Below are 11887 nucleotides of genomic sequence, written 5' to 3' on the forward strand. Positions count from 1 at the left end.
GGGGGGGGCGGGGCTGTGGGCACCAAGAGGTTGGGGAGGGCATCAGCAAAGGCTTTCTAGAGGATGAGCACTTAGGTGGAATGTGGCGGTGTTGGGAGCGGGGGCTCAGGATGGGAGCAGAATCCTAAGGCAACAGCCTGGACGCTGGAACAAGTGAAGGGGTGGAATGGAGGAGAGAGGAAGCAGGCAGTCGGGTTCACGATATCTTAGGGGGACTCTGCCTGAGGCACTGTGGAGAGTCCCATCTGTAATTGAGGGACAAAGATTGAGGTAACCAGAGGGGGACACAGGCTCCAGTGGCAGAGATGGAGACCAGGAGGCCCAGAAGGAGCAGGGAAACCAGGAGAGGAGATGCAGTAGACAGGGAGGCAGGCGGCTGGACACAGATAGTGACTGGGAGATTTTGCTTGCTCTGGTGCCTGCACCTTTCAGATGCTTGAGGCTCCTCGTGAAGGTAGCAACTATAACTACAATAAGGAATAAGGGTGACTAATACTTATTGAGCACTTAGTGTGTGCTAGGCAGTGCTCTAAGCACTTACAGGTATTAATGTGTTCTATCTCCATTTCGTTTCTATTTACTTATTTCTATATTTTTCCTAACTGCTAGGCTATATGGGATCTATTTATTAATTCACTCACTGATTCATTCGTTCATTTAACAGATATTTATTGAATGCCAGACATGTTTCAGGTGCTGGGAATACAGCAAAAAGCAAGACAGACAAAAAAAAAAAAAAAAAAAAAAAAGCCCACATAAAGTTTACAAGAGGAAGAATTTATGAAAGAGGAAGATACTCAATGTATTAGGTTGGTGCAAAAGTAATTGCGGTTTTCACCATTGAAGGTAGTGGTAAAACTCTTTGCCCTGGAAAACCTAGTATATGTGAGCAAAATACATAGTATGTTAGATTGTGGGAAGTACTATGGGAAAAATTAAAGGAGGATAAGGAGGATTTGGGAGGATAGGGGACACAGTTTTTGAGGGTGTCCTAGGAAGGCCTCACTGAGGAGGTAACAGTTGAGTACAGACCACATCTGGTCCCCTCTTCTTAACCCATGAGCTGAGAATGGTTGTTACAGAACATTTGTGGCTGGGTCTGGTGGCTTATGCCTGTAATCTCAACACTTTGGGAGGCTGAGGCAGGAAGATTGCTTGAGCCTAGGAGTTTGAGATCAGCCTGGGCAACATAGCAAAACCCCACCTCTACAAAAATAAATAAATAAATAAATAAATAAATAAATAAATAAATAAATAAATAAATAAAATTAGCCAGGTAGGGCCAGTTCCTCCTGGATGCCAAAAGGAGGATTTGTTTCCTTGATTTTTACAGATTTTAGAGGTCACCAGCATTCCTTAGCTTCTGGTCCCCTTCTTCCATCTTCAAAGCCAGCAATGTTACATCTCTCTGACCCTTTGGTAGTCCTATCTCCCTGTGAAAAGTTCTCCACTTTTGGGGACTCATGTGATTAGACTGGGCTCTTCCAGATAATCCAGGATAATATCCCCATTTCAAGGTCCTGAACCTGAATCACATCTATAAATTTCCTTTTACAATGTAAAGTAACATATTCACAGATTTTGGGTACATGAACATGTATCTGTCAAACAGATTCAAAATCCCTACTTTCACTTCTTTTGGGTATATACCTAGAAGTGAAAATTACTGGGTGATATGGTAATTCTATGTTTAACTTTTTGAGGAATTGTCATACTGTTTTCCACAGTCACTGCACCATTTGACATTCCTACCAGCAAGGCACGGCATTCCAATTTCTTCATGTCCTCTCCAATACATGTTATTTTCTGTTCTGCTCATTTCTTTTTAATTAACCATCTTGGTGGGTATGAAGTGTTATCTCACTTTGGTTTTGATTTGCATTACCCTAATGATTGAGTATCTCAATGTTGAGCATCTTTTCATGTGCTTACTGGCCATTATTTATATCCTTTGGAGAAGAAGTTTATTTGCAAATTTATTTGCCCATTTAAAATAGAATTGTAGTTTTGTTTTTGAGTCATAGGAGTTCTTTATATATTCTGGATATTAATCCCTTATCAGGTATATGATTTGAAAATATTTCTCCCATTCTGTGGGGTATTTTTTACTCTCTTGATAGTGTCCTTCATAGCACAAAGGCTACCAATTTTTGTTAAAAATGTTTGTCTATTTTTTTCTTTTGTGCCGGTGCTTTTGGTGTCATATTCAAGAAATCATTGCCAAATCCAACATCATGAAGACATTCTCCTATGTTTTCTTCTAAGAGTTTTATAGTTAAATTCATACATGGGGTTTTTGATACATTTTGGGTTTTTATATATGATGTAAGGTAAAGGTCTAACTTTATTCTTTTGCTTATGGATATCCATTTTTCCCAGCACTATTTTTTGGAAAGACTGTCCTTTCTCCATTGAATGCTCTTGGCATCCTTGTTGAAAATCACTTGACCATATATGAGAGGGTTTATTTCTGGGTTCTCTATTCCATTGGTCTGTATGTCTGTCATTATGCCAATACCACGCTGTTTTAATTAGTATAGCTTTGTAGTGAATTTTCAAATCAGAAAGTGTGAGTCTTCCAATTTTGTTCTCTTTTTCAAGATTATTTTAGCTATTTGGGGTGCTTGGGATGCCAGATGAATTTCAGAATGGTTTTTCTATATCTGCCAAAAAAGTCATTGGGGTTTTGATAGGGATTGCATTGAGCTACTTTGGATAATATTGTCACTGTAATAATATTAAGTCTTGCATTCCAATTTTCATGCATCACTCATTTGTTGGTGGTTGTAGGTTAGCTCCTTTAGTCAGTTTTACTTCCACTATTTACCACTGGATGTGTATGTGTGATTGGGAGACTACTTCACAGTTTAGAGAATTTACTATTTCCCCACATGTTCAGCCAGAGAGGCAGAGGTTGCAGTGAGCTAAGATTGCACCACTGCACTCCAGCCTGGGCAAGAGACAGAGACCCTGTCTCAAAACAATAAAAATAAAAAATAAAAAAAAGAAAAGATGAAGTGCATAAAATATTATTATGGCTCACCATTAACAGAAAATGTGCAATTGATTTTGACAATAGAGAACACTAACTAGAACCCCAATAAGTAAAATGTTATACTCCCTTCAAAACAATGTTATGCTTCTCATTAGTAGATCTGAATTAGCAAATATTATATGCAATTAGTATTATGACTATAATTTTGTGGGAAAATTATCTTGTTGCTATATAAAAACCTACATAATATCCTCAGTTTTGCCTTATGGTCTGCAAATCCTAAAATGTTTGCTATCTGGCCCTTTGCAGAAAACTTTTGTTGACCTGTGCACTAGAGTCTACAGATATATCCATCATAGTGTTTTTAACCCCTGGTGTAATAGTGCCAAAATCTACGTCACAGCTCAGTCTGGTTTTGTTGATTGGTTTGTCTCGTGATAGTGTGTTATTTTTTGTTTCATTATGTGTCTGTAATTTTTGGTTGAAAGCTAAAGCCTTCTTGTGAAGGCTAGTGGAGACTTGGGTAAACACTATTTATGTCCAGAAATGGACATGCCTTTTCTTTAAGGAGGAGGCATTGAGACAATGTGTCAGGTTTTGTTGTTAGTATGGTTACTCTCAAAAAGTACATAATTCAAATTCTTCCAGTATTATTTTTTTGCTTAGAGTGGTGGCTGGTTTGTTGGAGAGTTTTTCTCAGTGTCTGTTCAAATCACAGTCATTGGTCTTCTCTTTGTGCCTATGTCTAAGAGAGGATATCTTTCTATGCTTTTACCCTCACTCTTCCAGCAGCAGACAGCTATTACTTGTTCCTGGACACTTGCTATACTGGTAGTGGGGGCTTTCTTTATTGTTCTGGCTCAGCCTCACTCTTAGGCAAGTGCTATGTTCTTGGCTCTTAGTCATGGGGCCTTCTAAGTGACCTTGCCCCTCTCCCAGAATAGATAATCTTTAAAGGTTTGGAGCAGCACAGTTTCCTACTTCTTCTGGAGAAATAGAGGATATTTAATGTTATGTTCACGCAGCTATAATAGGCTTTTACCTGTGCCCTGGAAGTGACATTTTTATGCCCCCTCTGCACCCCTGGTGGCAGAGGGCTGGTGTATTTGTGTGTGTATGTGTGTGTGTGTGTGTTTGTGGTAGTGGTAGTGTTAGTGGTGGTGGTAGGGTTGCTGGGAAACAGAGTAGAGGATCCAGGCCAGATGTCATGCCTTTCCCACAGTGGCTTCTGCTCACCTCCCCAAAGACTGCACCGTGGGCAAGGCTTTCTTTGGTCTCTTGCCCTTCCTCTAATCTTTCTCTTGAAGACCTGGTGGAAGTTTGTGGAGAAGGGCCTATGAGTAGATGCAAATTTGCTTTGTGTTTGCAGCTCCCACAGATTCTAAAGTCTCACTCTAGGCCACACTCTGTCTTTCACAGTTCATTAAAAGATAACAGGCTGCCACAATAGATGTTACTGTGGAAATGAAAGATATAAGGACTGTGGGGAAGACTGGTTACTTATTACTACACGAAAATTTTAAAGAAGGCAAATGGCAATCTTGAATTTTAGTTTCTTGGATTAAAAGCTTGTATGATTTCCTGAAATAACTTCATATTCCTTGTCACTACAGGATTGATGTAGTTGAAAATAAAATGTAGTATCTCATCTTTTGGGTTGCTGAATTTCAACATAAATGGAATTAACAGCTTCATTATAATTCTTACATAAAAGTCAGGGCATTGATTGGGAAAGAGTGAGACCATGAAAATTTAAATGAGGCACATTTGGATAGATTTAGGACATCTGACCCCCAGCCACATTGAACCTCCCTTGCTAACAGAAGCAGTGCATCCTCTGTTTTGACAAGGGTGGTCCTCTCTACCCTAGAGCTACTGTATTGACTTCAACTGAGGAAGTTACAGGATAAGGGCATGCCAGTTCCATACCTACCTCTAGTAGGTCTAAAGATCTACTGCCTCTAGACCCATATCACCTCAGCAAATCTTTACTGCCTCTAGACCTAATAAGTACAGTCAGATCCCAGCATGCTCTGGAAGGATAGATACAAAGTATAACCCAGGGGGAGAAGGCTTCCTTACAAAAAGAACTGCAAGATTTTGCTAACTTTCATGGGAAAGAACTTGGGAGATATGTATAGGATTGGATTCTGCAGACTCTTGATTAGAGAGGCTCGAGTCCAAATTTACCAGGAGTACATTTACCAGAAATTCTGAATTCAGTTTGCTGGTGGTGTCTGTTTGTAGATACCAAACAGGCAGGTGAAAGTGACTCTACATCAAGCTAGTCCAACCTGCGGCCCATGGGCCACATACAGCCCAGGACAGCTTTAAATGTGGCCCAAGAAAAACTTAGAAACTTTCTTAAAACATTATTTTTTTTGTGATTTTTTAAAAGCTCATCAGCTATCATAAGTGTTAACATATTTTGTGTGTGGTCCAAAACAATTCTTCTTCCAGTGTGGCCCAGGAAAGTCAGACGATTGGACACCCTTGCTTTACATGTTTACTTGTTTATTTTTATTTTTGAGACAGAGTCCTGCTCTGTCATCCAGGCTGCAGTGTAGTGGTGTGATCATGGCTCACTGCAGCCCAGAACCCCTGGGCTGAAGGGATCCTCCCACCTCAGCCTCCTGAGTAGCTAGGACAACAGGCACAGGCTACCATGTCCAACTAATCTTTCTATATTTTGTAGGGACAGGGTTTCTCCATGTTGCCCAGGCTGGATATGGGTTTGTGACTCATGGGCTCAGGCAATCCTCCTGCATTGGCCTCTCAAAGTGCTGGGATTACAGGTATGAGCCACTGCACCTGGCTGCTACTTGGTTGTTTTAAACTTGAACTCAGTGGTGGCCCACACTTGGCTACCAAGTGTGATATGTCAGAAATTCCTTGTTTGTGGGCGGCAAGCCACCCAGGTGCCAAGGCAAGAGACTGAAGGCACAAGCTATTCCAGTGTAATAAAGAAAATAATTAAATTAAGAAAAGTTATACTGGAAATAGGATATAGATATAATTATTATTAATCATTAGTTTGTAGTATTACTCTTTGTTCTATTATTATAATAATCTCTGTTTTATAATTATAACCTAGAAAAAACCAGGCCATACAGATTTAGGAGCTGAAGGGACACTGTGAGAGATGACTAGAAGAGTGTGAGCCCTCTGTCATGCCCAGATAAGGGCCGCTTGAGAGCTCCTTGGTCTAGCAGTAGCGCCAGTGCCTGGGAAGGCACCCGTTACTTAGCAGACCAGGAAAGGGAGTCTCCCTTTTTCTGGAGGAGTTAGAGAACACTCTGCTCTACCCGCTCTTGTGGGAGGCCTGGCATTGGCCAGGACTGCCCACAGTCATCTGGAGGCGTAAACGTCTTCCTATGGTGCTGCGCTTCTATGGTCACGCTCCTTGTCCACTTTCATGTTCCGCCTGTACACCTGGCTCCTTCTTTTAAGTTCTGAGACGATAGCAGTAGCAAAATTAGTGAAAGTATTAAAGTCTTTGATCTTTCTGATAAGTGCATAGAAGAAATGCTGATGTATGCTGCCTTTCCTCTCTGCCTTGGCTACCACAAAGGGAAAGTCCCCCTGTCCGGGGACACGTGACTTGCGTGACCTTATCAATCCTTTGAGATGACTCATACTCCTTACCCTGCCCCCTTGCCTAGAATACAATAAACAGCAGCGAGTCCAGGCCACTACAGGTCTCCGCGTCTTGGTGGTAGTGGTCCCCCGGGCCTAGCTGTTTTTCTTTCTGTCTCTGTCTTACGTCTTTATATCTACGATCTCTCGTCTCCACACACGAGGAGAAAAACCCACAGGCCCTGTAGGGCTGGTCCCTACACTTGTTCAATGTAGAGAGAGAGTTAGAGAGAGGGGAATATTGGGATGGATTCATGATGTATGACCTGCTAGCCCACTCCACTGAGCTCCAAGAGGGCCTTAGAGAATGCCCCCTTCACCAAGACTTAGAACAATAAATTGGTGAGGAGAGCACTGGCATCCTTGGAAAACACTGTCATGATTGTCCACTTTTGGACAGGAAAAAGTGGAACATACAGCAATTCAAAAGCTGTTATTGTTGTTGTTTTTCCTCCAACTTCAACAAAGATGAAGCCAGGAGGGGCAGAGGCTTGGTAGTAGGTCTTGGGCAGCAGACAAAAGGATGAGCTACCAGAACAGGCAGAATAGACATTAGGGACACAGAGCTAATAAGAGTGGATTGACCTGCGGGCTGCTTAAAAGATGTCCCTGCGACTGAAACAGAAGAGCAACCCACTCCTCTGTCTAGCCTGCTTCATCTGTAAAGTCCTCCTACCCTAATATCTAGGTCTGGTGAATGAAGCCCTGATTTAAGGACGCTATGGAGAATGAGAGCTCCTCGGTGAATTCCCAGAAGACCCATCCTGACCAGCTCCAGGCCAGGTACCACACCTGCAAGGGCAGGAGCAGCATCGCACCTGCCTCCTAAGTGCCGACCCTAAAGCAGGAGGTCTCCATCAAGGGCAGTTTTCTCAGAATTACGCTAACCCCTTGGTCCTGGGCAGGGTTCTGGCTGGACATAGTCTGGAGTGAGGATCTGAGTGAAACCGCACCGCAAGGGCGACATTTCCCACTCAGACAAGGAATCTGGCAAGACCGGGGTCCGGCAAGTCGGCTCCGCCATTTCCACCCCTCGAGGCTCCCGCCCCTCGCAGGAGCCCTGGTTCCAGCCAACCCCCGGCAGGGGGCGCGAGCTGCCGGGAGAGGGGCAGCCGGTATCCATGACATGTCCTCTGGCGGCGGCTCCCTGGGCCTCCTGGCCTGGCTCCTGCTCCTTCAGCCCTGGACCTGGCAGTATCGGGAGGGCAGGGCGGCGCCACGCCTTCCCTCCGCTCTCCTCTCAGAGGAGGGCCGCGAGAACCCCAAAGCGAGCCCTGCCTCGGGACCTGCGGCGGGCCCCCCACCCAATCTGTTTACGTCCTTCCCAGGTGACTCACTGCGTGGGAGGCCCGCAGGCGGAGGTTGGGCGCCAGGCTGGGGCAGGTGCTACCTGGTAGCCCGGGGAATCTGAAGCGTGGCTCGGGAGCCCTGGGGGACACGGCTCCTTCTTGGCTGTCGTCGGGGCACCCGGGGGAGTCAAGTCCTGTGTCTTTGAGTGAGTTCTTCATCCTACACTATCCTCACCCTAGTGTGTGGCCGAACCCCTCTGAGAATCGTGGGAGGAGTGGACGCGGAGGAAGGGAGGTGGCCCTGGCAGGTGAGCGTGAGGGCCAAAGGCAGGCACATCTGCGGCGGCACCCTGGTCACCACCACGTGGGTGCTGACGGCAGGCCACTGCATTTCCAGGTGAGGAGCGACACGCGGGGCTGGGGAGCCTTCTGGGGTCAGGCCGGCCCCCTCAAGCACCCACTGAGTTCCATTGCCCTGGCAATTTGGCAACAACGAAACAAAACTCACAGTGAAGCCAGAGGGGGTCTCTGCATTGGTCGTCTTGCTGTAGGCATGTCTAAGTTGGGCAGGCAAACCAAGTTTGAGAGTGATCAAGGAAGGGTTTTTGGTGATGGAGATGGGGTGGTAGGGATAGTGGCCCGGGAGATTGAGGCCAGTTTGAGAAACATTGGAAATGTATGGAAAAGGCACAAAGGATGTTTCCCAGGCCTTTTCTTAGAGGTATGTCCTCTCTCCCACAGCCGCCTCCGTTACTGGGTCAAGATGGGAGATCGGAGTGTCTATAATCAAAACACAAGTGTGGTGGTCCCTGTCCGAAGAGCTTTTGTCCACCCTAAGTTCTCAACAGTTACAACCATTCGAAATGACCTTGCCCTTCTCCAGCTCCATCATCCTGTGAATTTTACCTCAAACATCCAGCCTATCTGCATCCCTCAGGAGAATTTCCAGGTGGAAGCTAGGACCAGGTGCTGGGTGACCGGATGGGGCAAAACACAAGAAGGCGGTGAGACTTCAAGGCAGGAAGCAAACTTGGGGCAGAGAGGAGGCACCCTTACCCCTGGAGTAGACAGGAAGGCTACGGAGAGGGACAGGGAGGCAGACTGCCTGGTGGGTAGCAGGTTGTGAGGGGCACGCAATTTAGCAACTGTTACGGTCATCGTTCCTGGTTGTCTTGGGTGACACCAGAAACTGAGTTGAGTTCTTTTGTTGCAACACAAATATTTGATGGCAGCCATTTAGGAAGACTTTTGTCCTGGGAACTGGAGTTGCTGAGCCAGGAGAAGAAGAAACACATGGGCAACATCTCCTTCTGTGGATTTGTTGGGGCACTGTGCTTGACTGGTTTGGGGGGATTTTTAGGTTCCCTGGACAGAGCCAGATGCTATAAAGTTTTCCCCAGGAACACCTCAGAGGGTAATGAGTTGTCTGCCAGTCAGAGCTGCTCCTCATTGAAAGCACCTGCCTTGGTGGACAGGGTATTTTCTGTTCCTGGAGATGTAGAGAGAACCAGAAGACTCCTGTTGGTGGGGTGTAGGCCCTCCTATCCCTGGGGAGAAGCTGGATTTGGTACTTCTGGGGCATTTTCTGCCTGAGAGTCTGTGATCCTGCTCTAGACAGTAAAGATGCTTTACTGATGCACAGGACACACTCTCAATATTACTACTGATACTTTGCGTGATGATACTTGGTTGTCATTTCTCAAGTTGGCAAGGCCTTGCCTCTCCCTCTCCTGAAATATTCTTCCTGTTCCTGTCTTGGTTTTGTTTCTTACATCCTCCTCTCCCCATATCAACTTTGGGCCTTCTGTGTCAAATGAGAATAATACTCACTGCCTTGTCTTTTTCCAGAGGGATGCTGGGTGCTTAGGGGCCTATTGTCCACTTGTGCAGATCTGATGATCTTCTTTGATAGGAGAGAAACTTACATCAGAAATTCTCCAGGAGGTGGACCAATACATCATGCGCTATGAGGAATGTAATAAGATAATAAAAAAGGCCTTGTCATCTACTAAGGATGTAATAAAAAAAGGGATGGTCTGTGGCTATAAAGGACAAGGAAAGGATTCTTGCCAGGTAAGTTCATGGATCCTTTCCTCATTCCCAGATGGCAGAGTCTGGGTTATTTGCTGCTTCCTCTGTTCACACCTAGTTGAGTTAAAGAGATTCATAAAGGGAAACCTGCCATGGCTGCCCTAACTTGGCCTGGTCTATTCTTTCAAAAGGGAGGAGCACTGCCTGGGGGCTCTGCTGGTGTGTGGGAAAGTTGGGTGGGAAATGCTAATAACATATGCCGTACTAATTGAGGTCCTCCTATGTGATGCTCACCATGCCAGTGTGGACATTAACCCTCATTATCTCAGTTAACCCACACCACAACCCTGCAACATAAACATCACACCCCTTGTATGAATGTGGAAGGCGAGATCCAAGGACGTTACTTCAGGATCCTCCTGTGAGTACCAACTCCCAGACCCACGCTCTTCCCTCGGCACCAAGCTGCCTTCCTGAGGAGGGGCCATTTGAGCTGGGTCTTAGGGAATGAGTATTTGGATTTCTTGGAAAGAGGAAAACAGCATTGTAAGGAGAGGGAATAGCATGTACAGTGGCTCAGAGGTCTGAGGGTACTTCTCATGTTGAGGGACACTTTACACATTTGGAGCAGTGAGGCAGCAAATGTGGCTGAGAAGTGAGTTGGAGTCAGAATGTGTATGACTTGGAGTGCAGTGCCAATTTTCTAGATTTTGCTCTGGCAGGACTTGGGAGGGGGCTTTGGTGAGCGTAATTAGATTTGTCTTTTTGATAAATGACTCCCTGAGCTGTGTGGTGCATAGACAGAAGTCTAAATGCTTGTTTTCATCACCTAGGCCATGATAAATTGAGTCCTGAGCAGTGCCTGGGGCAGGGAGGCAAGTGAAGGTGTTTTTGAGGTTGACCCATCCATTCTTGTTGACTGACTGCATGTAGGAGTGGGGGTGAGGGAGAGGTTCAGGAGGACCCTATTTTTCTGACTGAGATGGTTGGTCAGCAGAGGAGGTTTGGGAAAGGACATGCAGAATTCTGCTTGAGTTGGAGGGTGTGGAGCTGGCTATGTAGGTTAGGAGTTGTAGAGAAACTTCAGGCTAACTACAAGGATTTAGGGGGCTGCCATGCTGAGGTGATATTCAAGACGTTTAACAGCCACTATGGTTTGGAAAATGAGAAGTCATCATTTCTCAGAGCATATTAAAGTTTTCCCCTTAACTTTTTAGTTCCCATGCTCACATATTCAGTTGTCATATTCACAGAAATTTGGGCAGTGGGGCCTTTGAGGGGCCAGAGGAAGCCCTATGTGTGCCTGTCTCCTCAACACCTTGTAGTACAGTCAGTCTGCTCTGATATAGATCCTATTCAATTTCTGAAGTTCGTTTCTTTCTCTTTCTCCAGGGAGATTCTGGGGGTCCCTTGGCCTGTGAATATGATGACACATGGGTCCAGGTAGGGATTGTGAGCTGGGGCATTGGCTGTGGTCGCCACGGATTGCCTGGAATTTATACAGAAATTGGTGTCTACAGTAAGTGGCTGATGGCAGTGGTGGATCAGGCTACCTGTTCGTATCCAGCAGTGTTCCTCATTTTACTCCTGCATCTGCTGCTGCCCCTGGGCATCCTGGTGGCCCTGTGATCACCCCAGTCCACTCCTCTTTCGTTTCTGAGTCTTATACTAGGCCTCTCTTCCAACCTCCCCCTCCTTCCCAATGCCCTTTCTGCAAATCCCAGTTGGAATCCATGGACCCTCTGGAGATCCATACAATAGAGCATGGCAGGGAGACTGGGGCCTGGAAAGTGCCCCTGCCTGGTGCTCTGGTCACCTGCCTGAGCCATGCCTGCACCAGGGCTGTGCTCTGGCTGGTAGGAAGGAGGGAGTGAACCGATTGCAGCTAGAGGGCCAGCCGCCCTGCCAGGTGGGCCACGGTGACTCATCAATATCT

At 45.8% G+C, this 11887-nt stretch overlaps 1 protein-coding gene across 1 annotated transcript; it reads left to right on the forward strand.

The window, feature by feature from the left end:
* The first annotated feature begins 7757 nt into the window (after positions 1-7757).
* On the forward strand, positions 7758-11580 carry PRSS42P. The gene is made up of 5 exons (XM_023231737.1): positions 7758-7971; positions 8161-8317; positions 8662-8924; positions 9836-9993; positions 11344-11580. The coding sequence occupies exons 1-5, from the start codon at positions 7758-7760 to the stop codon at positions 11578-11580; spliced, it is 1029 nt and encodes a 342-aa protein (XP_023087505.1).
* The last annotated feature ends 307 nt before the right edge of the window (positions 11581-11887 follow it).

Source organism: Piliocolobus tephrosceles, chromosome 2 (assembly GCF_002776525.5).
Source record: "Piliocolobus tephrosceles isolate RC106 chromosome 2, ASM277652v3, whole genome shotgun sequence".
NCBI classification, from domain to species: Eukaryota; Metazoa; Chordata; class Mammalia; order Primates; family Cercopithecidae; genus Piliocolobus; species Piliocolobus tephrosceles.